The sequence below is a fragment of the Osmerus mordax genome, chromosome 12, assembly GCF_038355195.1.
Source record: "Osmerus mordax isolate fOsmMor3 chromosome 12, fOsmMor3.pri, whole genome shotgun sequence".
NCBI lineage: Eukaryota > Metazoa > Chordata > Actinopteri > Osmeriformes > Osmeridae > Osmerus > Osmerus mordax.
In genome coordinates, this window is record NC_090061.1 from 10,773,140 (window position 1) to 10,798,844 (window position 25,705).

At 49.5% G+C, this 25,705-nt stretch overlaps 3 protein-coding genes across 5 annotated transcripts; 1 reads left to right on the forward strand and 2 right to left on the reverse strand.

Annotated features, from left to right (window-relative positions):
* Positions 1-14: 14 nt before the first annotated feature.
* On the reverse strand, positions 15-3,249 carry zgc:101583 (uncharacterized protein LOC494104 homolog). 2 transcript variants are annotated; one of them, XM_067247894.1, is made up of 6 exons: positions 3,121-3,249; positions 2,601-2,733; positions 2,434-2,490; positions 1,959-2,049; positions 1,576-1,736; positions 15-1,394 (listed from the first exon to the last, which is right to left on the reverse strand). In XM_067247894.1, exons 2-6 carry the CDS (start codon positions 2,731-2,733, stop codon positions 733-735), a joined length of 1,104 nt encoding a protein of 367 aa, XP_067103995.1. In that variant the 5' UTR covers positions 3,121-3,249; the 3' UTR covers positions 15-732. The 2 variants fall into 2 exon arrangements, with proteins under 2 accessions (XP_067103995.1, XP_067103994.1); XM_067247893.1 differs by having other exon boundaries at positions 3,188-3,239.
* A 447-nt stretch (positions 3,250-3,696) lies between these two features.
* Positions 3,697-5,990, forward strand: mars2 (methionyl-tRNA synthetase 2, mitochondrial). The gene is made up of 3 exons (XM_067247393.1): positions 3,697-4,023; positions 4,103-4,437; positions 4,594-5,990. The coding sequence occupies exons 1-3, from the start codon at positions 3,762-3,764 to the stop codon at positions 5,785-5,787; spliced, it is 1,791 nt and encodes a 596-aa protein (XP_067103494.1). The 5' UTR covers positions 3,697-3,761; the 3' UTR covers positions 5,788-5,990.
* Positions 5,991-6,138: 148 nt separating this feature from the next.
* On the reverse strand, positions 6,139-25,613 carry med12 (mediator complex subunit 12). Of its 2 annotated transcripts, none has more exons than XM_067247392.1 (44): positions 25,490-25,613; positions 24,391-24,495; positions 24,093-24,284; positions 23,606-23,765; positions 23,184-23,359; positions 22,765-22,875; positions 22,065-22,337; positions 21,752-21,898; positions 21,452-21,551; positions 21,203-21,339; positions 20,685-20,816; positions 20,132-20,258; positions 19,676-19,905; positions 19,476-19,535; positions 19,183-19,353; positions 18,817-18,961; positions 17,611-17,729; positions 17,338-17,481; positions 16,984-17,147; positions 16,726-16,857; positions 16,368-16,595; positions 16,087-16,231; positions 15,862-15,982; positions 14,461-14,571; positions 14,215-14,328; positions 13,963-14,099; positions 12,911-13,090; positions 12,457-12,528; positions 12,173-12,333; positions 11,800-11,961; positions 11,364-11,475; positions 11,005-11,094; positions 10,719-10,828; positions 10,408-10,543; positions 10,002-10,151; positions 9,531-9,899; positions 9,167-9,314; positions 8,763-8,974; positions 8,484-8,558; positions 8,100-8,323; positions 7,769-7,946; positions 7,033-7,254; positions 6,760-6,841; positions 6,139-6,590 (listed from the first exon to the last, which is right to left on the reverse strand). In XM_067247392.1, the coding sequence occupies exons 1-44, from the start codon at positions 25,589-25,591 to the stop codon at positions 6,553-6,555; spliced, it is 6,504 nt and encodes a 2,167-aa protein (XP_067103493.1). In that variant the 5' UTR covers positions 25,592-25,613; the 3' UTR covers positions 6,139-6,552. The 2 variants fall into 2 exon arrangements, with proteins under 2 accessions (XP_067103493.1, XP_067103492.1); XM_067247391.1 differs by having other exon boundaries at positions 8,100-8,326.
* Between the last annotated feature and the right edge of the window lie 92 nt (positions 25,614-25,705).

Consider the following 25,705-nt stretch of genomic DNA (forward strand, 5'->3'; position numbering starts at 1 on the left):
GATGCACAGTTTCAAATGTTTATTCTAAAAAGAAACAGGTTGTTACAAATGTGTTTTTCAATGTGTATTCTAAAAATGTTACATTTTAAGTGTACATGCTTCTAGGAAACTGATTAATTTCTATGGTAAGTAAATTACAACAGATAGTAATTGTCAAGATCATACATCTTTCATGTATGGAACAAAGGCACATTTGTATAATTATCAAAACATGTAACGGTAAGTATTTAAATAATAGTAAGGCACAAGGTTCATTTGGGGTGTGGAGGTGGGGAAGGTGGAGGATTACATTTACCACACCATGACATCATTGGGTACCTAGAAACAGTGCAGATGTTATGGGAAGAGAAACATCAGAACCCTTTTGCTTTATACACTTAACAGTAAAAAGGTTAAAAAAAGTAAGTATGAATTACCTTGAGCAAACATTCAATTTGATTAGGCTACAATGTCTGTCTTCAGATTGTTTATCACAAATAAATAAATATATACAAGTCCAAGCATAACTACTAAAACCAGTGAACAGACTTTGGCACATACAAGTAAACTGAAATTGACAAACATTTCCAACAGTACAGTGTTCTTATAGAAAGAGTGCATGGTAAATTAAAGAAAAACATTTCCTTTTGATACAGATTGAGTAACCATCATGTGACCTACCTGTCTATTTGGTTTACCATAAATCTAGGTCTAAAACTAGGCCATGGTCAGAACTTTAGTTAGAGGTTGGCTTTAAGTGGCAACAAAGCTATTGTTCCTCCTGGTGGAGTTCTCTGGTGAGTACCCAGCCTTGGAGCTCCCGTTTCTGGCTGACTTCCCCTCCTCCTCCTCTGCCTTTCTCTCTTGCCTGGGGAGGGCCATGTAGGGCTGGTGGTTCCAGGGTGACCCCTCAGGACGCTTTCTCAGGTAAACTGGTAGAGAATCCCAGGTGAAGGTAATGTCCTTGAAGGCATGGAGGAGAAAAATCCCCAAGATGATGGTGAGGAACCCACTGATGGTCCCCACCACCCCATCTGTGCTCATACTCAACCACTCCTTGAACAAGATAGCAGAGCAAGCCATTACTGAGGTGGTGAAGAACACATAGTAGATTGGCGTGACTATAGAGGTGTTGAATATGTCCAAGGCTTTGTTGAGGTAACTGATTTGGATGCTAACACATATCACCAGGCATATTAGCAGAGCCCAGAACAAGGGCTCTTTCAGGACAGCAGTCCCAGCAAAGAGCTCCTTGATCCCGATGCCCAGCCCCTTGACACAGGACACAGATAGAGACCCAATCACGGAGCAGATCAGGATGTAGACCAGCACGTTCTTCTGTCCGTAACGCGGGGCAACAAAAAAGACGAGGACCCCGCTGCCCACCACAACACACAGAGCAAATACGATGAACCCTGGAAGAGATCACAATACAATACAATAACAGAAATGGTGTCAAATCCAAATATGAATTCACGCTAAACAAGCAGCATTGATCTGCAATATTATTTGCTGCTTCACACATGATCAGCTGGTTCTCAAGTTGTAGTTACTATGAACACTGTGTGCATGGATGGTGATGTGTGCTCTCAGTACCTGGGTCTTTGAGCTTCTCAGCCATGACACTGAGGGAGGCCACCTCCTCCTCCAGAGGGGCATGGATGACCATCACCGTGGAGCCCAGGATGCACATTAAGCAGCCCACCTTCCCATGCACATTCAACCGCTCATTCAGGAAGTAGGAGGCCAGCACCGCACTGGGGTAAGGAGTGAGATGCGGAGCAAGACATGAAGATAGGCCTTGCTAATATCATCAGAATAAACACTGTCTGATGAGTCAATGAGACCAAAAAGCCTTCAAAGCATGACAATGTTTGAATGTGTGATCTGAAAGAGATATTCTCATTATCACACCTCGTGTTGACTGTTAATAGAGCAAAGCGTAAGTATCACAACTGTGGTCATATACATTTAGCTACCTCACAAGTACACTCAATGCTCCCAGTGGTGTGACCAGAGTTGCAGGGGCAAACGCGTAAGCAGCAAAGTTTGCAGCCTCGCCAGCACCCACTGAAATGCAAGAGATCAACATCAGTATGCTGTGGATGGTATGGGTAATGTCTGTAAATATAAGGTGTGAAACGTTTTGATCATTTGGCTTATTCCGCCTCCATATGCAAATGTTTTTTGAGGAATGTGTACTTCAAAGATTTCCATATGGCTACTTGTGGGTGTTGCATAAACTCAAAAGTACAACCAGCAAAAATACCAAACCCACAATAGCCTCCCTTTCTCTTTGAAAACAAAGGCCACAATGTGATGGACGAAAATCAGTAGGCAAAGTAAGTACAGGGTTGACAAATTGAATACAGCACATACTGTACTATGAAACACAACTGCAGTTATTGTCTTTTATTTTATATGTAAGAACACAGTTATTAAAACAACACTTACTTGAAATTAATCCTGCCCACCAAAGCCATTCCTTCAGATATGCATAGCCTCCTTGGCCTGCAAATAAATAAATAAACGAAAATCATGTTTATCATAAAAATGCAATAAGCAATGCATCATGCTTGGTTTATAATGTTACGAATAAAATTGACAGGAGTGTTAAGTACCTGCTCTCATAGAACCCTTGCCAGCCAATCGCAGTAGCCCCTTCTTCTTCAGGATAAAACTTCCTCCGATGAAGATGCTCGAGCTCATAGCAAGAGAGAGGCCAATGTAAAAATCCAAACGATTTACTTCCATCTGGAAAACATTAAGTGTTAAAATAATCGGAAACAATTATCAATCTATTACGTCAGCAACATTTAACAGTAGTACAGCGCAGCGTTAGCTCGCGTTAGCTTGTTTCTAAACTTTTTGCCTTATCACATGATTGGGGGTGTGCTCTCAGGTTGCTCATGATAGTATTGTCAATTAGTTTCGATTGATACGATTGCTGTCTGAACTATAGTATAAATGGTGGCACATGCAATCTCAAACGTGTAAAAAAAAAAATACGAATCGGTAATGGTTTAAATGGATTTGTGTAATTACACGGGTTAAACACCAACTTTTTTAAGCTAATATCGTCTGAAGCAAGCAGTCAAAACTTCCCGTCTGTTTTTATAAGTAGTTGTTCACACACCTTACCGCTTAGATGAACTGTTTCCCCAGCTATTTTGCAGCTTATACACACACATTATTTTTAAGAGTTCACCTTAATTTTGTTGTCAACCCATTCGATTAGGCGATGTACAGCACAGCAGCATCTGACCAACCCCCACCCAGGACTTGGCTCTTCTTCCTGTTCTTTTTCTGTCTGTGCTGCATAATCAGTAACAATCTGCTATTAACGTCGCTGTAGGTTGACTTGCTGATATATCTGAATGCGTATAACATTAATATATATGTATATTTATTTGTTTACGTAAATTCGTGTTTTGACAACTGTTTACAGTAAACGTGTATGTTGATCTGATTGGTTTTTGCTCGGAAAAGGCGGGGTCATACTTAAAACACTGAATTGTGATAGGTCTATTGGCTGGGATCAAACCGGAAGAAAATCTAACCTTGAAACGTGCTTTTACATGTAGCTGATTAGAAACTGTAGACCTCTTTCGTACAATCAAAATAGCACTGCCTGAGTCTTCCGCTCTTCCAATGGTACGGATTTTTGGTTTCTCAAAAAAGGATTGTAATTATTGCTAGCTTGCTAGCTCTGTTCTACTTACTATAAGAATCCCATGTGAACTGTTCCGTCTTTAAGTTTCATCTTGGAATGGTGGGACAGGATGAGTACCCATCTCTCCATGTTCAGAAACGTAAAGGCATTAATCGGATTGCTTTCCAGTAGCTCCTCGCATCAAAATCAAAGACTCCTGTTGAGATACCTGGGCACGAATAGTCCCAGCAAAGACAAGACCTACTACGTTACCACCCCAATTTTCTATGTGAATGCTGCCCCTCATATAGGTCATTTGTACTCTGCTGTGACAGCTGACTTCCTGCATAGATATAAACTCCTGCAAGGTTTCAACTCGAAGTTCGCCACAGGTAAATGCAGAATACACTGGAATATATGTTTACTGAGAGTAAATGGATGTCTTGTGGTAATGCCCTTTTTTGCTTTCAGGTACGGATGAGCATGGCCTGAAAATTCAGCAGGCTGCAGATGCTGCCGGAAAAGACCCTTTGACATTATGCACGGAGGTGTCAGAGAGATTCAAACAACTCTTTAGGAGCTGTGATATCTCCTACACAGACTATATTAGGACTACAGAGGAGAGGCACAGGCTGGCAGTGGGGCACTTTTGGACTTCTCTTCAAGCCAAGGGTTTTATCTACAAGGGGAAGTATGAAGGCTGGTACTCCACACAGGATGAAACCTTCCTCACTCCATCCCAGGTGGGCGATGCTACAGACGCCTCAGGGAAGGATATCAAGATATCACTGGAGAGCGGCCATAAGGTAATAAACAGTGTGACTGTTTAATAGTTTAAACAATAACTAAAGTATCAAATATGTTGGCCAATGTAAAGAAAACTGTAAACAAATACCAAGCATTTATTTGTTTCACTTTCTGACATACACACACAAGGTAACTGATTACTTTGTTTGTGGCAGGTGGAATGGATGAAGGAGGACAATTACCTTTTCCGTCTGTCTGAATTCCGGTCTCAGCTTCAGGACTGGCTGAGGTTCAATCCCAAGGCTGTGCAGCCAGACCGCTTCCACCAGGCGGTTCTCCAGTGGCTGCAGGATGACCTACCAGACCTCTCTGTTTCCCGCCAGAGAAGCCGGCTCCAGTGGGGGATTCCTGTCCCCAGTGACCCTGAACAGACCATCTATGTGTGGTTGGATGCACTGGTCAACTACCTTACGGTTACTGGCTATCCTCACACACACGCTGCATGGTGGAGTGCTGCCCATCATGTTGTGGGGAAGGACATCTTGAAATTCCATGCTATCTATTGGCCGGCTTTCCTACTGGCTGCTGGGTTGCCTCTCCCACAGAGTATACATGTACATTCTCATTGGACGGTCAGGGGGAAGAAAATGTCTAAAAGCTTGGGGAACGTGGTGGATCCCCAGGAGAGGTCACAAAGGTTCACGGTTGATGGCATCAGGTACTTTCTCCTACGTCAGGGCGTCCCGGATTCTGACTGCGACTATGACGACGACAAAGTGGTCAAACTGCTGAATTCGGAGCTGGCGGACTCTTTGGGTGGTCTTCTGAACCGCTGCACAGCCCCGTCTCTCAACCCAGCCCAGACGTACACCCAGTTCTGGGCTGACTGTTTTCCTTGTGCATCCTCAGGGGAATCCAGGGGGAGAGCTGTAGCCGAGGACTACCACATGCTGGAGTCTGTAGCCGGACTACGAGCTGTGGTAGAGCAGCACTATGACAACATGCTGGTGTACAAGGCGCTTGAGGCCATCAACAACTGTGTGAGGCAAACAAACAGTTTCATCCAAAGACATGCGCCGTGGAAGTTGGACAGAGGGGAGAGTGGTGATCAGCGTTGGCTGGACACCATCCTTCATGTGTCCCTGGAGTGCCTCAGGGTTTATGGAACCCTGCTGCAGCCCGTAGTGCCACAGACAGCAAATAAGTTGCTATCCAGGCTAGGAGTGAAGCCTGGGGAGAGGAGCTGGGCGCATATCAACTTCCTGGAGAAGTATGGGGAAAGGGAGTGCTGCTTTGAGGGGAGAGCACTGGGGACTGACACTGGAGTACTTTTTAGTCGTTTGGAGAGACCAAACGTAGATAAGGAGAAACCGAAGAAAACAAAGAAAGACAGAAAACAAGCATCATAAACTGTAACCCAAGTCAATGTTTGAGATTAATAAATAATCAATTGAAATTATCAGGTGATTTTATTTATTGAAACCAGTCTACACAGCCTGCCTGTCTCAAGGGTGTTTGTGATTGATATGGCCTGACAGTTTCATCATCTACCCACACATTGACACCATCATTAAGGCAGTGCAATCATGTCAATGGTACAGACATGCACCTTTCATTAGATGGAGAGTTGATCAAATCTGTTGGGAATTTGGTAGTCAGTCGCCATAGAGACAGGAAACCCTACTGCATAGCGCGCTTAGTGGAACTGTCCATGGAGTCATCCTTAATATCCTATAAATGTAACAAACACAAGACCTAAAAACTGACATGATTTTTTTTAATGAGAAATACACGAAACTGAAAAATTGTACAAATTGAAATAAAATAAAAAAATTGCATTATTCTTATAATTTCTTGTACTTCTTTTTTACATAAACCTTTTCCATTGTTCTCCATTATCATAATATTTCACAGCACAATCCCTCCTTGGATTTCATAATTACATGACTGAAATTGAAATGGATCAAACAGCATGTTGCCTCTGTGATTGAGTCCTGCTTCTGTTCGCTTGTCCTTTTGGCCTATAGCAGTCTTTCCCTCCTAAGAGCCTACTCCTCTACACACAGCCTGCACACGGGCACTGGACGTCTATCTGCCCATTTACAGGCTGGGGACACTTTCACATACAGGGTCCTCTCTATCCTCCACACACACACTAATTTACACAAGCACAATCAGTAATATGAGTTGGTGTTCTGTCCAGGTTGTGTATCTGGAGACAGAAACAAAACAAAAGGTTTTGTGAGAAAATGTGAAAGATCCACACCCTGTAGCAATATTCCTAATACAATGACATAGTTGAAGGTGACTGGATCATGTAATATACTGGTTATAGCCTACATTTTCATCAGGATAATGATAAAACAGTCAAAATGGCTTACTTGAGAGCTGTTGTTGGAGTTGCCTGACTAGTGCTGCGGTCTGCTGCTGCTGTTGAGTCTGCTGCATGCCCTGTCGAGGGAACTGGGACAAGCACACAGAAAGCACTGTAACATTTCTATTTACTATCTTGATATGAATTGTATAGATAAACATGTAACATATTTCCACAAAAGGCTTTCCCCTTCATATTGGAGAAGAATCATGGTTAAACAATATTTTCTATGATATATGATGTGCCTTGTGCTACGTCTCAGGTATTGTGTAGGACCTACCATTGGTTGCTGAGGGGGAAGGGGCTGCATGCCCAGGGCCTGGTTCTGGTTCTGGGCTGGGGGTTGGGCCGAAGCTACCTGCTGCTGCTGGACCTGCTGAGGCTGGACTTGCTGCTGTTGGACCTGCTGAGGCTGGACCTGCTGTTGGGCCTGTTGCTGAGCCTGCTGTTGGGCCTGTTGCTGGGCCTGCTGCTGCTGTTGCTGGACCTGTTGAGCTTGTTGCTATGAGGGCGACATATAGGCAACTCAGTTAGAGAAAACACTAAACTTCAATATCAAATTTAGGTTAAGTTATTCCACGCATACATCTGAGATATAGCACACAATCTCAACCACCGTCCTGGGTTGGTCTGTTGAATAAGTTCTTATGTCCACAGTGGAGCCGTGTGTGTGCGGAGGTAGCCAGTGGAGCCGTGTGTGTGCGGAGGTAGCCAGTGGAGCCGTGTGTGTGTGCGGAGGTAGCCAGTGGAGCCGTGTGTGTGCGGAGGTAGCCAGTGGAGCCGTGTGTGTGCGGAGGTAGCCAGTGGAGCCGTGTATGTGTGCGGAGGTAGCCAGTGGAGCCGTGTGTGTGCGGAGGTAGCCAGTGGAGCCGTGTGTGTGCGGAGGTAGCCAGTGGAGCCGTGTGTGTGCGGAGGTAGCCAGTGGAGCCGTGTGTGTGCGGAGGTAGCCAGTGGAGCCGTGTGTGTGCGGAGGTAGCCAGTGGAGCCGTGTGTGTGCGGAGGTAGCCAGTGCGTACTCTGATGGCCTGCTGCTGTCTGAGGTACTGCTGCTGCTGTGCTTGTTGCTGCTGCTGAGCCTGCTGCTGCTGCTCGGCCATCGAGGGGTTGGGTCTCATCCCCGGGTGCACCCCCTGGCCCCCCATGTGGCCCAGGCCGTGCATGATGGGAGCCTGCTGGAGGGGCTGGTGGGCAAACCTGGGGGAGAGAGGAAGGTTTCAGAGAGAAACTAAAGTACAGAAACACATTGCCTGCAAATACGCAGCAGCTATAAACACTCATAAGAACTACAATAAGTGATGTCACTATTGTTCATTAGAACCTGGCTGAAAGGCACAACTTTTTTCGAACCTCTGTGTGTTCTGCATGGAGTGTGCGTAGCCTGGGGCCTGCTGGTGGACGTAGCCACTGGGCCTCTGCTGCATCTGCCTCAGAGAGTCCACCACGGCCGGGTTGTTGCCAGGGTGAGAGCCCTGGAAGCTCTGGTAGGAGGGGGGGACGATGCCCCCGCCCTGGGTGGGGTGAGGCTGCATGCCCATGTGGGAGCCGTACGTGGTGTAGCCCTGGGAGATGTTCTGCTGAGCGGGGAAAAAACACAAACACGGCAGACAGATTGAGAGGGAGGGATGTGAACAGACAACAGGAGGAAACACAAGGCTGGTGACAGTGGATGGTTCAGTGTTGTTGCAGGGATTGATTGGAAAAGGACAGTGCTGGTCAGTGGAGTTGACGTGCCTGGGAGGGCTGCATGGAGGTGTACTGGGGGTTGGGTACCATCTGACGCAGCTGCTGTCCCATGATGCTCTGGTTCTGAAAGCAGACGAGGGCACGTTAGTCTCTAATCTCCCGACAGACCTCTGCCTACACCCTCCACATGGAGGAAAATCATTCACAGTGATCATTATCATCAGATCAGGCACTCGGATGAAACAAATGAAACCCCATGACTGTGTTTAATTACAGATGCAGCTCATTAGCGCCCCCCAGAGTGGAGTCTACAAACTGCAGACTCACCAGTCTGACCTGTAGCTGCTGCCGCAGTATCTGGCCCTGCGGTATGTTTGGCTGAGGCTTGTAGCCCATCGGGTACTGCTTGTCTAGTCCCATCATGCCCGGCATGCCGCCCTGCATGGTGGGCATCATGCCAGGGTAGCTGGGCCGCGGGGGCCGCGCGCCCATGGGGGGGTTCCGGACTGGTCTGTAGGGCGTGTCCAAGCCAGGGCCACCTGTGGGGGGAGGGAGAAGGAGAGGGTGGGGGTGAAAGGCTGTTGTAGTAGTTGAATTGATAGTCAGTGTTACGGATCAGTGGCTGGGTTGGTCCCTTCTGACTTTTACAAACACACACTGCTATCCTAACTGAGGAGAATGCCTACAGGCGTGGATGGTTGGTGGTTAGTGATGAGGACGCTGCGACTGACCTGGAGGAAGAGGCTGGTTCTGGGCGTACATGCCTATGGGCTGCTGGCCGTAGCCTATCCTACTGTAGGGGTGGTTCTGCTGGCCCATGAGTTCAGGGGGCATCCCCGTGCCATATGGCCCTCCTCCCTGTGTACGAGTCACGTAGTCCTGGGGATGAGGAGAACACGTCACATTTCACTCTCACATCTTCCAAAAGATGGACAGAATTAGCGATTACTGAACACACACAAAATCTGAGGTAGGAGAATAGTTGACCGGTACAGGTCAGCCTGCCCTGGTCAGCCTGCCCTGTTCAGCCTGCCCTGGTCAGCCTATCCTACTGTCATTGTGTGTGGTACTCTGAGCTCCGCCCCCCCTCCTCACATCGGCCTTGCTGGTGGAGGGAGTCTTCTTCTTCTTGCTGGATTTCTTCTTGCTGGAGTCGGAGGGCACGGTGGGAACGCTCTTCTCCGGCTTCACGGCCTCCACCATCTTCTTCTCTGGTTCCTGGGGCACGGGCGTGGGGGGCTCCTCCTCCTCGGGGGGCAGGGGGAGGGGCTCCAGGTAGTAGGTGCGGGGCTTGGGCTTCAGGTGGGTGTGGTAGAGCAGGAAGCGCTGCTGCTCCTCCAACTTGGTGACCTTACGGTCGACCTTGACCGTACCGAACCAGCCCCAGGAGAGAGGGGCCGAGTTTTTGAGCCCCTCAAACACGTCCCAGGGAGAGATCTTCTGCTTGGTGGACACTTGGAGCCCCTGGTGGCCGATGGAAATATATTGGTTAAAAAAAAACGACAACAAAAACAGTGAACGGGCGAACATGTATGCAGATGGTCTGTGGCAGGTGAGAGCCGGTACCTCCTTCTCGAAGCCGGCTATCTTGTTGCCCTTGGTGTCTATGAGGGAGCCCTGGGGCTCGCAGGTGATGACGTCCCGGGTCTGCTTGGGCAGAGGTAGCAGCTGGCGTACCTTCTCCAGACTCTCAGACTGACGGTCCCCCAACTCTTTCTGCAAGAAAGAAACACTTTGTGAGCAAAACACCGATCCCCCTTTGATCGACCACACTCACAACTCTACAGGACAAAAGGATGCGTTGTTTGAGCCATATATGAAAAAGCCTTGCATCTCTGATCACTTCAGAGTCCTGCCTCCTGACCATCTGTCTGTGGTCGTGGTAGACACAACTCAAGTGTTCTCAAGCCAAAGAAATAGACATTGTGTTCATTCAGTCTTCAAAGCGGTCGTGACCCCTGGCCCTCCTCACCCTGAGCTTCTTGACCAGGTTCATGTAGGCCCTCTTGTTCTCCTCCATGCTCCCCTGAGAGATGCTGGACATGTCAGCAGCCAGCGTGCCGTTGATCAGCACACTCAGCATGTCCAGCACTGTGGTGAACAGCTCACTGGCGCACACACACACACACACACACACACACACACACACAGGTTAACACACGCAAAATACTCATAGTGAAGGTAGATTTTCTCCAAGCTAGAGTGGCAATGTTCTGTGTGTGTGTGTGTGTGTGTATGTAATTACTATATACGTATGTATGTATCTATGTATGTGTGTCTTACTTGTTGGACTGCATGTCCACCGTGCCGCTGCTGATGATGTCGAGGAGTAGCACGGCCCACTCAGTGGTCTGCTGGGTGCTGCGCTGCACTGTGTCAAACATCCCCCCCACCTGAGGAACACACATACACATGTACCTTAGTGGAGCATCCAGCATTTGGCTTTTCCACAGACCACCAACACATTATATATGATGCTTGTGAGGCATTTCTAATCTGTCCTGAAGAAGTTCTGATGATGACAGGGTGGGAGGAGAGGTGTGTGTGTGTGTGTGGGGGGGGTTCTTACCAGATTGAGCCTCAGCTTCAGCGCCTCGTGCATCATCTGCTTGGCTTTGCAGTCGTCCTGGTACTGGTCCTCTCGCCAGTTAGTCACAATCTGGAGGGGCAACAGATCCCCACCATCAGTCACATGACTCAGGGGCAAGATCGTTCATGGAGGGAGAGAGGGGGAGACAGAGAGAGGGGGGGAGAGGGTGAGAGCGACAGAGAGAGGGACAGATGGAGATAGAAAGAGAGGGAAAACGAGAGGGAGAGGGGAAGTGAGGGATAGAGACAGAAAGGGAAGAGAGAGAGAGACCGAGAGGGGGGAAAGAGACAGGATACAGAACCAGGGGGAGTGAGGGCCAGACAGAGAGAGACAGATACCTGCTGTACTTGGTTGTAGAGGGAGGTGAGGAGGCCTTCCCTCTGCTCGTCCTGGCCCTTCAGACAGGTCAGCACCAGGGACAGGAAGGGCTGCTGGCTCAGCAGAGACATACTGGGAACAAGACAGGCGGTCACCACTACAGACCACACCACATCACGTCTCCCTGCTTCTAGAAACTTCCATCATTAGAATATCTAGAGCACAGTCCTGCAAGCTGTCGAGCATCAATGGAGGTGCATCCGTTTAATATCTACATGAGAGCTTTACGGGAGCAGGGCATGGCCCGTGGAGGAGACATGAGAGCTGTACGGGAGCAGGGCATGGCCCGTGGAGGAGACATGAGAGCTGTACGGGAGCAGGGCATGGCCCGTGGAAGAGACATGAGAGCAGTACGGGAGCAGGGCATGGCCCGTGGAGGAGAGGGGCTTCGGTTACCTCTTCTGTTTCTGCCGGTCCCTCTCCTTACGGGACGAGGAGCCCAGGTGCTGCCCCTTCTCCAGCTCCTCCCCCGCCGCCTTCAGGACGTGACCCTGCACCGACGTGGGCAGCTTGGCGATCAGGGGCGCCACCAGCCACACCCCGGACCGCTCCGACGAACTGGAGGACAGCCGGGACCAGTGTGAGTGCAGTTCACATTACCTTAAGAGTCTTAAGAGTTCATGCCGGCCTTCATTTACTAGTACATACCAAGGGTGTTGAATTAACGTATCGTTAAATCTCACAGCTTAACATTAATGATGTGAGCTATTTATTATGGATGTATTTCTTATAGTACTATTCAGGTTTGAGTCGTAGGTTGTACGCCCACCTCAGCACCGGCTTGGTCTTGCTGGCGTTGTTGCTATTGGATACGGAGCTCCCCGCGCCGGCAGAGGCGTTCCCTGAGGGGTTACTGGAGTTCATCTCCGCCGACTTCTGGAACACCTCGATGGTAGCCTTGGCGATGTTCTCCAGCAGGGAGTACAGCTCCTGCAGGGGGGGGGGGGGGGGGGAACGACAAGTGACTCACACGCTCCCCACAGCCTGGAAGTGTGCGAGTGGGGGGACAGGATAGAGGAGAGGTGGAGGGAAGAGGAGAGCGAGAAGCCTTACGTTGTTGGTGCTCTGCTTAATCATGAGCTGCAGCTCCAGGGAGGACTGTCTCATGGTCCACTGGTCCATGTTCTGAAGAGAGAGGAGCGAGAGGCAGCTGTTGGAAGCATTCCCAGTGGCGGCAACATTTCACTGACTGATTTCTTGACTGCATGTTGTCCCTGCTGTATCCAGTGGATGGCAATAGTGCAACACCGACCCGGTCAATAGATGGCAGAACCTACTTCAAGTAAACGCCCCAGTTGTGTGTCTTCTTACTTTACACCGTGACAGAGCCAAAAAAACAGACTGTAACTTGTCTGTTACACTGAGGGGTGACCAGGATACATTTAGTTTAATTATATGAACTTAACATCTGCTTATGGGCTTCCTCTGAAGGGTATCGGTGCGTGCACCGCTGCGCGTAGCGTCAGTGTGCGGGGGTGTGGGTGTGAGGAGGGGGCTGTGTGGGGACCTGGAGGATGCGTTTGATGCGCTGCCTCTGGGGGTTGTCTCCCTCGTCGCTGTCCAGCTGGCGGTGGGGGTAGCAGATGAGCTGCAGGAGCCGCTGGGCCTGGATGTTCACCAGCACCGGGTCCTGCAGGGCACTGCTGTCCTCCGACAGGGACTTCAGACAGCGCTCACCCACCCACTCCTGGGAGACGGACGGGAGAGGGGGAGGGAGGGAGATGGAGAGGGGCAGACAGACAGATGAAGGGGAAGAGAGAGCAGGGAAACAGAGAGTTCAGAGAGGAAATGTGACCCCAGAAATGTTAAGGTTTGTTTTTGTACCTTGTAAAAAGCTTAGCCGAACAACAGCTGAGGGCAGGGCCTTGTAAACACTAAAACACAGTGAGTCAGCTGCAGACAGCTACTCCACTCCGGCAGCTGACAGTGACGACATGACTCGACACATAAGCTCTAAAAACCAAGCCCCGGCTGACTTAAAAGCCTGTGCGGCCTTTAGCAAGAGTTCCATTTCCCATTGGAACAGAGTGGGTTATCTGATAGGAATGGTCGGGGTGTGTGTCTGTGTGGCGGGGGGTCAGGGTCACCCTGGCCTCTCAAGAGCTCAACAGATGCTTTGTAACCTGAACCACGGGAGAGTGCTGCGCAGCACGAGCTGCAGCATCACGCTCCCAAACTAAAACACTGGGATGTGTCCTCAGCCCTGAGGCCATTAGAAGCCATTAGAGGCCAGCTGGGCTACCTGACAGCCTCTACGCTGGCCTATCTAAACTGTGACCTACACAGTCAAGACTCCCTCTTCACTGAGCTACTGGGAAACTCCCTCTCTGCCGTAAAACATGGCGGAGGTAGCGTTTAGAAATATCTAGACATGTAGGAGATTCTTACTGTTAGAAATACTTCTGGTCCTTGATGTTGCGTACTTCCTTCATGCACTATGTTGCTTTGATTGAAAGCGTCCGATAAAGGAATCAACTGTATCCGTGTAAGGGGAGAGAGAGAGTCTCTCTCCCGGGAGAGAGACTCCCGGGAGAGGCGGTGCTCTGCTCGTGTTCTCACCTGTTGACAGATGCTCTTCAGCACATACTTGGCGTACACATCCAGGCTGGCTGTTTCTATGGAGACCGTGCGTCCCCCTGAGATGTGGTCGAGGCCGGCGGGGTGAGACAGGCCCGAGCCCCGGAGCTCAGCGTCCCCTGGGAGGAGGAAACAGGAAGTACAGCTCTTTCACTGGAGGACCTCATCTGGTCCCACAAGTCTGGTGAATTGGGGGATTTGGTCATGAAAATGTCTTATTCCGTGGAGTCCTACCCAGCATGAAGACTGCCTTTAAGACAGCGAAGACCGCCCCGACAACGATGCTGTTCTGAGAGGCCGCCAGCAGGTGGCGATCACACGACGACCGGATCCCTACTGAGGATTTATCTGAACAGGACCAAGAAACACAATCAATTGTATTTCAAATGAGCAGCAAGATATTTCTACGAGGCAGCTTCAGAGAGCGAGGCATGGAGGAATGGCTGTGGCCAGCTGTGTGTGTGTGTGTGTGTTGGCTACCTGACTTGGCACCATCTTGGGGACAGGGGTTTCTCTGAGGGGTCTTGAAGAGGTGAAGGAGGATCCTGCAGGTGAGACGAGCTCCAGGTTCAGAGTCCTGCTCGCTGCAAGCTGAGAGACACACACACACACAGAGACACACAGAGACACACAGAGAGAGAGAGAGACACACAGAGAGAGACACACAGAGACACACACAGAATTTAGCAGAGTTCGTAAACTATTTGCCTATTCACAAACCCGACAGCCCCGTCTGACTGCTGACATTTCTCCATGCATAGTGCCAAGATCACGGTGAGTTTTTAACATTGTGTTATACAGTTAGGGAAACTAACGAAACTAACGCAAAATAATTCGTTTTTCTTCCTTTGTGTCCTCTCTGGCTACGTCACCTACAGCGGTTCTCATCGGATGAGTTTTAGAAAGGTCAGGGGCAACCGATGTCAAGGTTCAAATGAATGCACTTTGAGCGCAGCGCTCTGTGAGAATTTCAAGCAATGTGCCACGCCAAGGGTAGCAGTTCTGCATAGCTTGGGCTTCAGCACTCTCCCCAGAGAAAAACAATCGCACAGCCAGCACAGAGCGGTCTGAACGCTGAGCACGTGTCACCAGCTCTAGCCTGCACTCACATCTGTGAAATAGCTGACACACTGTCAAAGGAATGGGCCATGGTGTGCCTCTATGGTCAATTCTGCACAACGAGGCAATTAATACAACGTCACCCTTTTTAGTAGTGCGACAAAGGAAGTTTGAACTCCACGCCAAATGTGCTTCCCCACACTGGGCCCTGGGAGAGTGCGAGGTGTGAATGCTAAGAGCCAGCATCAAGCAGGCTGAGGAGAGGACACATGGCTGGGCGGTGAGAGGGCGAGACAAGCTGGGAGCTGGCACGTGCAGAGAGACCAACGGCAATTCTCATCGACATGACTGAATAGGGCCTTGTCCAGCAGAGAGAAAGAGAGATGGAGGAAGAAAGAGAGAGAAAAAGAGAGAGCAAGAGAGAGCAGGACAGCTTGACCGTGGAGAGGAGGACAGTTCCCTGGCCCTGGCACAAAGCACAGAGGCTGCTGAAGGGGGGGTGTGTGTGTGAGGGGTGGGGGGGTGTGGACAGAGATCAGACACTGTGTGTTTACTCCTTTCAGACTGAAGTGATGCATCATGGAGCTTGGTGTTTCTTCAAAAGCTCCATTGGCGGGACTCAGTGTGCTGTTAACCCATTTATAATGCCTGTTAGCTGTGAGCTTTGGGCAGATTAAATATAGATCTTTAGGAGAAGCGCAGACGTGAAACTGAGGCAGCGTCTGGGAACCCAGAGGGAGAGAGAGCGTGGAAGAAAGAGGGAGAGAGTGAGGGGAGTTGAGGAATAGAGAGAACGAGGGATAGAGAGAAAGAGAGACTCACCAGCGTTGAGGAGAGAGGGGATGGCCACACAGCGGACCAGGTCCTCCAGGAGCAGACACTGCCGGGCGATGAGGATCGCCACGAAGGTTGCCAAGGAGTCGTGGAAGGACAGATCACTCACCTAGGAGATAAACACCACCTTACAGCAAACACGTATTCTTGTGTGTGCGCGCGTGTGCAGACCGTCGAGCGTGCGAGCCCACGCCGGGCGGCGGACAGACTCACATCCACGTTACACAGCAGGTCGTTGAAGCCGCAGTTGCCGTTGTTGGAGGAGCAGCAGAGGGCTTTGAGGATGCCCAGCCACTCTGCGCTGAGAGAGCGGCAGTAGGCCGTCAGCTCCGCGCACAGGATCCCTATGTCGTTCACCCTGCGCGCACGCACACACACACACAGACACACGCTCAGCATCCCCAGCCCACACACAGCCCCAACACCCAGGCCTCTCCCCTGTGAGGGGGGGGGGGGGGGGGGGGGGGGGGGAGATTCCGGAAAGTGCCCCTTGCCTCTCTGGGTCGCGGTGGTCCACACACACGTCCATGAGCACGTTGCAGACGAAGCTGTAGCGGTTGGCGGGGCTGTCGTTGAGGATCTTGCCCACCATGGAGTGGTTGAAGTTGTGGGCCGAGGGGTTGGCAATGGCCTCCATCATGAACACGGGGTCCCACAGCATGTTGGAGTCGGACGGGTCGATGTTGCAGTAGATGGAGTTCTTCACCTTGGAGCAGAACTCGCTGCAAGGGAGGGAAAGAAAGAAAAAGAAACACCTTTGAATTATTTGTGAATGCAGAACCAAAGAGCTGCTGTGCTTCTAGTGACTGGTGTGGTCTGCAGTGGTCACCATGATGGTGTCTGGCGACTCACCTGAAGATCTCTCCAAACTTGCTCTTGAGGTGGCTGCAGGAGGTATAGAGGTCGTACAGGTAGGCCAGGATACAGCGCTCTGCTGAGGAGCAATCTGCTGGGTTCACTCCCGACTTCACCACGATACGCAACCTGGAAACACACACACATACACACACACACACACACAGTTCATCAGGTTAGAAACACTGTCCTCCCACATTCAGGCTGGGGTTTTTATGCGCGGGTGGAGGGGAGGCTGGGCGAGGGCGGACCTACCCGTCGAACACCTGTGCGGTTTGCTCGGGGTTGAGGATGAGGCAGGAGTGGTACCTGCGCAGCACGGCTACGATGCACAGACACAGACCTGTGGTGTAGCTGCCCACCAGGCTGGACGACTTCAACAGCAGCTCCGCCTCCACCAGGCTCAGCTCGTTCAGCAGCTACACACACACACACACACACACACACACACACACACACACACACACAAGCATAGATAAGGGTACATGCAAGCAGTTTACAAAATAACAAAACAGAAAGACATGTTTAGGAACCACATGAAGTAAAACTTCCCACAAGTACATGTTCTATTCGGTTTACAATCCTAGCTGGCAGATGACGGAATAGTACCTGAATAGCAAAGTCTATGAGGCCACTAATGTTGAGGGAGTACTCCATGAGGTCAAAGATGAACTGAATGTGTTGGACCAGGGGCAGGTGATAGGACATTCCTAAGGCAAAGCTGGTGATCTGTTCCAGAACATTCCTGGACACCTGCTCGGACCCAACACAGGAAACAACAACAGGGGCGTTCACATATCTGCACCGACGCTGAGGAAATATCAGGGAGGAAATATCAAGCATAGTTGGAATAACTTGGGGCCCTCTGGTGAGAGTGCTGACCTGAGAGGTGACCTGGTGCTGGTCAAAGTGGGAGAGGTGCTGGAATTTGGAGAAGATGTCTTCTGCTGTAGGGAAGGCCTCTGGCTTACTCTTCTTCCTCTTCTGTCCTTCCTCCCCTCCTGAGAGACAGAAAGGATACATAGAGAGGGAAACCAAGAGAGATAGAGACAGAGAGGATACATAGAGAGGGAAACCAAGACAGCGAGAAAGATACACTTTAGATGAAGTGTAAGCGAGAATTCCATCAAGTCTGAGAAATTGAATTAGGCTGAAAGTCCAATAACATTCTGCAATTCGAGAAAATACGACACAAAAAAATAAGAGAGCAAGTGTAAATGAATAATGCTTGTCACCCTGGGATCATCAGGTTGAATACCCTGGGCTTGAGTGGCAGAGGCAAAAGTGTGTGTCATTATACCTTTCAGACCTGTAGTCAGCCTGCTAAGGTCGTATGCTAACAAGATAGAATGGGTGATTGTGGACTGAGCTATTAGCATAGAAATAGGAAGACATGAATATTGAGTGAAGCGATCCCCTGGCGGTGATTTACATTACATTTAGTCATTTAGCAGACGCTCTTATCCAGAGTGACTTACAGGAAGTACAGGGACATTCCCCCCGAGGCAAGTAGGGTGAAGTGCCTTGCCCAAGGACACAACGTCATTTGGCACGGCCGGGAATCGAACTGGCAACCTTCAGATTACTAGCCCGACTCCCTCACCACTCAGCCATCTGACTCCCTGTGATGAAGTGTGTGTGTGTGTGTGGGGTGCATTTAATAATGAAAGGCAAAGAAAGAGTGCAGAGGAGAGATATGAAAGTCGCTAACGCCAGTGTTGAACTTCGAAGTCAAGGATCAGATATGTGTTAACAACAGAGGTGACCGCATTCATCTCCACAATGCTAGCAAGATGACACCCCCCCATTGAAGTCTGCACAAACGCACGCACACACACACAACTATCTGTTGAACAGAACAGCAGCTTCCTCATCGAACACAGCTGCAGGAACGACACTCTCCCGTTCCAAGAACAAGCAACACGACTCTCAACCTGAAATACGAGTGAGAAACGAAAGTAGAGCTGACGGCGCGGGTCACTTCCGGCCAGGATGAGAACAGGCTCTCAGAAAGGGAACAGAAACAGGAAGTGGCATCAGCTGTTCCATCAGCCAGAGAGCGAGCCCCCCCCCGGCCTGGGAGCTTACCTGTCTCGGCCGTGCTCTTGCGGTTGAGCACCTTCAGAATGTCTTTGGTGATTTTCTTGATGGCGTGCCGCGCCTCGTCCCTCTGCTTGCCCACGCCGTAGAGCACCACCAGGCGCTGGTTACACTCGTGACTGGCGCTCTCCTCCTGTGGGAACGTGGACAGTGAGTCCACAGCTCACACCCTAGATAGACCATCCCGTCCTATCGGTGATGGGTGAACTCAGTGGGAAAACATATGACTGCAGATCGACAGGTCACAGGTTATGGACCCCCCCCCCCCCATTTGTTGCTTCCTATAACCGTGTCAGCGCAACGGAATGAACGCATCCCCGTCTCTGGGTGGTGAGGCCTGGTAGTGCTGCTTACCTGAGGGATGGGGAAGTGAGTGGCGTACTGGATGTGGCGGGGCTGTTCGTACACCAGGGGGAACACGGGGTCCAGGCCCTTGTCCTTGCTGCCGCCCTTCCCCTCCTGCTCCGGGGCAGGCTTCTCTGGGGAGGGGCTGCCTTTGGACTCGTGCATCGGGGGGGAGAACATCTGCGAGACGGCAGGAGGAGGGGTTTCCGTGGTTACAAAAAGGCGGCAGACGGAAGAGATGTTCCCGTGTGGATGCAGATCACATGGCGGAGCCAGGGTGAACATTTTAGGAAAGGACTTACCTCATCGAAGTTAGCACTGGAGTTGTGATCGATCTCCATGGACTCTGAAAGACCAGTGTCCTGAAACAGGAGAGAAAGAAAGAGCTGGTGTTATTCCCCCCCCCACAGCCAGGCTGGTGGGTGTAAACACAGTAAACAACAGCAGATGACTCATCATCGTGAGTGTCCTCATCAAACGACAGCTGATGCAACCAACGTGCCTCCATCTTGCCACTGTTGCCGGCCTCCTGCTCCTTGCGTTCCGATTCGTCCGAGGGCTCGTCGCTCGGGGAACGGGGCCGGGGCAGGTGGGAGTCGGAGGCCAGGTCGCCACGGGAGATGAGCGTGCACATGTAGATGTTGTGCGAGAAGACGTCGTGGCGAATCAGCTCGCAGAAGAGCAGGACCAGGTTGGAAAACTCCACCCTCTCGCTCTCGTTCCCCGGCTCGGCTGAACACAGAGAGAGACAGAATCACTGTCATTACACTCTCCACGCAAAGCACTAAACACAAACGACAAGGCTTATTTAATCATCTCTACCTAAGCTTGAAACTAAACGTTTTTAAAAAACACAAACAACATCAGACCTAACACCAGTCCCTATGAGCCCTGGTAAGGAGGTTAAGGAGTAAATAAAGCAGAGGGAACAGACTAGGAGGACGGAGGCTGGACTCACTGAGGGTGGGCGCCTGCGTGTCCAGGAACTGCAGGAGGACGTCCTGAAACACGGGCAGCGTGGCAGCAGACAGCGAGCCTGACGACACCGAGCCCTTCTCATCCACCACCTCCGACTCCCCGCACCGCTGGAAACACACACACACACCATAACACCACGACACGGACGCAATGTGTCAGAACCACCGTGAGAGACGATAAACATTTTGGCTGTGATGGGTTTTAACACTATGGATTACAGTCGGTCCTCGACAGCTGTTACTGTGTGAGGGTGTTAATAACCCATTTACAGAAGCACTGTGAAAAGCTGACGAGCATTCAAAAAGAAACAGCCCTTTGGACCTGCTGGGTAAACTAGGCAATACATCAGCAAAAAAGGTTTCCAATATCCTCACTTTTTTTTACATTTTTTTTTTAGGAGGCATACCAACTTTCACAGTGCTTAGACCAGCGACAAAAGGATTTACATCAGTGACTGTGACTGTGCCACCGTGGACTAACAGGGAGCAGATTAGTATTGAGAGCATGACAGAGAAGGGGGGGGGGAGTCTCACCTCGGCCTCGATCTCAGCCTGCCTCTTCTCCAGCAGCTTGGCCACTACCATGGCCCTGTGCCTGCCTGACCTCTTACAGCACACCGCCCACTCGCACAGCAGAGTGACCACTGCGTCATCGTCAGGGGACATCTGCAGAAACAAGCACACGTCTGTTAGTGCTCCTTTAGCTCAGAGGGACTGGCCCTCTAAATATATGCCTGGTCACACAAGAGCAATTTCATGATTTGGGGCTGTTGAAACCTGCTTCTGCAGATCATCAATTCAGTCATTACTAACCCTCTTAAAACTCCTGCTGTTTATCGTTACAGAAGTCCAATATTAGAACAATATTGACAGAGAGGATAGTCCAGAGATTCTGTCTGGCTCTTGTAAAGGTCATTTTGGCATTGTGACAAATGCTTTTGTAATTGTTAGCCTTCTACTTAGACTTGGCATTTTGCCATGTCATATCATACTGAATTTTGTGATTGTGAGCTCAATTAAATGCAACCACTGCACATCGAAAAACCTTTTACCTCATGGCCATCTTTGCTCTGGCCCGAACCGAAGATTCGGTTATAAAGAGAATCCAGGGAGTTGCTGAAGTCGGATTTCTCAAAGCTGTGGTTGTCTAAAACCTCCAGCGTGTGCAGGACCCTCCCAATGGTGAAACCTAAAGATAGACCAGGAACAAGTACTGAATGAATTCACTCATTACTAGAACTGCTATAAAATGCTTGTTTAACGGTGTCTCAACTGAGGTCATATTTATTAAGTGTCCTTACCAGCAGTTGTCTCCTGGCACTTGTCAAACGACCATCTGAACTCCACCGCCTGGCCTCTCTCTTTTATCTGCTCCTCGATTTCTCGCACCTTGGCACGGACCTGTGGTTGAACCGTACACGAGCAGATAAGATATCAGTCCTGCCAGCCAGGGCCATAAACATGCAACGAGAACCAGCAGAGAAAACGATAGTATGTTTCAGGTAGTCCGGTCATTCTTAGGCTACTCTACATCTACCGGTGTTGCCATGAGCCTAGAGCCTAGAGTGTTCCTGAAGCAAGGGATGTGAACCCCAGCGGACCTGCTGTGTGAAGGTGATGGTGCCCCCTGGCATGGGCAGGTTGGAGGGGGCGATGGGCAGCAGGTCCAGGGGAGAGCCCGTCTTGTTCCTGCTGTCTGTTAGAGAGTAGTGCCACACCAGCGCGCTGGGACAGCACAGCACGATACTCTGAGGAAGACACAGGCAGGAGCACACAGCATGACTAACCCGGCCGAGCATGCATGCCGTGTAAAACGCGGCCCCGGCATGCAAATCGAGGCCTGCCGTATGAAATCACCATCCGCCGCCATCTCACACAACCATGCGTGACTATAATGAGTGCGGGTGAGTGTACCTGGAGCATGCAGCTGAGGCCGTACACCAGGGGCCTGTGTTGTGGGCAGATGTAGAAGTCTGTGAAGGGTGTCTGGGGCTGGTTCCCTCCCGCCGGCTGGGAGGTTGGCGTGGGCGGCAGGGCATTCCCTGGCTGGGCCAGGATGCCATGGGCCGGGTGTCCTCCTGTGCCTGGCCCCAGACTCCCATCACTTAGCAGCAGGTTGAGGCGACGCGTGCAAAAGTACGCCAGCCTCCGCGACAGGTAGGCCGACTGCACAAACTCCCCTGAGTACTGAGAGGAGACAAAGAATCCAAACGTCACCCTCCTTGAAGGTCAATGGTATCGCTACATTAACTTAATCAGCATTTCAAAATTCAGTCCAAATTGAGCTGTGCTTTATGAATAACCAGGGACTTAAACCAGTCGGAAGATGGAGGGATATTACAGAGATAAAGATGGGGGAGGTATATGAAGGGGATGTAACTGGAGGAGGTATATGAAGGAGAGGAAGATGGAGGTTTATGAAGGAGAGGAAGATGGAGGAGGTTTATGAAGGAGAGGAAGATGGAGGTTTATGAAGGAGAGGAAGATGGAGGAGGTTTATGAATGAGAGGAAGATGGAGGTTTATGAAGGTGAGGAAGATGGAGGAGGTTTATGAAGGAGAGGAAGATGGAGGAGGTTTATGAAGGAGAGGAAGATGGAGGTTTATGGGTGCACCTGTAGCAGGAGCGGCAGCAGCAGTTTGAGAAGCTCATCTTCACCAGGCCGGACTTTCTCAAAGCATTCCAGCACCCACGTCAGGAACTCATGTCTGTCTAGCATGCCATCCTGGACACACACATCTTATTACTAGAAAAGGTCTTTACATTTAGTACAAATAGTACATATAGAAGACCAAAGATGAGAAGTGCATAGTTCTACAGTATTTCAGTGGTCTGAGTCAAGGAACAGCCTACATTTACTAGCCACATTGCAAAGTATTCAACAAAGCCACTAGACCCTAAACAACATGGTGATAAGCTACAGCTAGACAATGTTCAATAGTTACTTTACTTATTCCAAGCACATCAGCCATGAAAAAATAAATAAAATAAGCTGTGTAATGAGGAGCCAGATGGATGCAAGGGCGTGCTGACCTGGAACATGAACATGGCTAGCTTCTCGTTGTACTCCCACTGCTTCATGGCTGTCTCCACCTCAGCAGGGGTGGCCGGCAGGGGGGAGCCACAGCCTTGGCTGGGGGACTGCCGGTAGAAGTCAGCCACCTTCTGGAGTTGCTCCCACAGGTACTTAGTAATAATCTGAGTCCATTCTGCAGACAGAGGAAGAGAGGGTTGGATGCTTCCCTGAGGGGAGTCCTGAGACGCACAGCTGCACAAACCCCTGGGAGAGTTCTTTTAATCTTATCTTCTCACGGAGCAGTGGAGACAGTCAGGGTACTAGACAATGGTAAACTATCAATAGGCATCACTTTCCCCCCCAGCTTTTTCCTTATGATCTCATTCCTGAAACTCAATCAATGCCAGTCTAACAGATGACCTGTTATGTGGTTGTTTACCTATGCAGGGGTCAATCACATGCCGCTTCTTGACTTTTGTTTCTGTGATGGCAGCGTGATATGCACAGGTCATTTTTATCATCCATGCTGAACGCATAACAGGAACTGTGTATTTTGCCAAGTAACCAAACACTTCTTCTTTCTTGCTGAAAATTGGCACCTGTACACAAAATAAAACCAGGTTTTAAAACACATGTTGTGTTTGCACTATAAACAACAACATAATAATAATGTCAGGCAGAATTCTAAGGTTTCTCAATTCTCATATGTCTTTATATAGCAAGGAAAACTTGACGTCAAAGATGCCCCACACCAGTTATTCACAGTCGAACAAGCTAGGAGCAACACAGAGGTGTACCAACATGATGTTAAGTACTTCCTGCAATGTTCCATAAATTACACATAACAAGGTGATTTTCTTGGGATACATCCTCCGCACATAGGTCGAATCTATTCACTGATTTACAGGAGTGGTCCAGAATCCTACCTTCTTCGCCAGCTGGGTGAGAGCTTTGGTCCCTGCTAAGTCTGTAAACCAGTTATTGATTGAGCTCTGTGACCTCGCTGTAACAAGCCAAAAATTGTCCTTCTGGTTAACTTGTGGCTTTCTTTTTCCTGTGTCTGGAAATGTGTTGTATCGCAGCTTCTCTGCAATGATGCTGCTGAAATTCGAACTGATCTGTTGGGGGAAATGCATTCAGCAATGGTCACCTATTTGCATGATGCATAGGTTTATAAACAATTTGAAAAGGAAACTGATATATTGCTACTTGGAAACTAGTTACCTTTGAGGGGTTGAAGTTAACATTTTTTGCACTGCCATGTTCATCTCCAGACACTGCTGGTTGATTATTAAATCCTTGCTTTACATTCAAAGCAGTTAATTCATCCTGAAATAAAGATGATAAAGTTATCCCCTAGTATGGAAGAAGAATCAAGCATAAAGTACAACCCAAACCCCCACTACATGCAATGTTAATGTGTAAAAACTGCACTCTCACGGCTGCAGTTTCCAAGATGATTTATGTACTTAATGGCCTTAACACTGATGTGATATCAAGGATGACCAAGTAGGATAATCCTTTATTTCAGATATGTTTACGGTGGTTATGCAGTATGCTAGCAATACACCCTTGAAATACTCGCAAGCCAAATTTTTGCCAAAGACATTTGACAGTCGATGTTGCCTAGACCTAATTACCGTTGGTTTAACTAGCTAACTGGAACATTTTAATCCGAGCAAAACAACAGCAACCAAACCTGTTCGTAAATTTGCTTGCTAGTCTTGATTTGTGCGACACCAATAAGGTGCAACATAAGATTAGAATACCCGAGCTATAAACCATGAGCAAAAGCTAGCTAGATAAGATAACTATCATATATTCTGGTGAGTAGGTTGAAAGCTAGCACCAGCTAGCAAAGCCAGCAGCATCAAGCTAGCTGGGTACTGTGGCTTAGCTATATGATTTGGAAATCATGTTATTCTGGCGTTAGTCTTGCTAGCTCTCGTTAGCCGATGGGAAATGTTAAAAATGCATCAGTAAATATGGAGCTAATAAAATAAGACGTCTAAAACAAAATGGCTAGGAAGCAGTAGTTAAGCGAACAAGCAGGATAACTGCATGGTGATGTTTTTGAGGTGATGTAGCTCAGCAAGCTTGACAAACCAAGATGCTGCTCATTGTTATTGTAGTTAGCCTACTGGCTAGGGACGCTAGTACCGCTAGCGGCTTGCTAAAAGGCCTGAGCCGTCTGGAGAGACTTTGTAGCCAGCTAGCTGGCTAGCCATACGTCGTAGATACTGGGTCTTCTTTCGAAATACATCGTTACTGTTAAAAACTATGGCATTAGAATCTATATGCACTACATAACAAAAACACACACCTCTTTTTGCTTCGGGTCCTGTGGGTAAACGTCCGGAGGTCCAAGTCGTGGCCGCTTCAGGGGCCGGTTTTCGTAACTTAGGATCCCGAAAGCAGCCATCATCCAGCGGCATCACAGCCTAGGCTTTCCCCTTTCCGTTCGAGTCTTGGAAGCCGGAAGGACGCCGTTAGAGACGGAACAATTCAAACATCCCATCATACCTCACTTCACTGATGG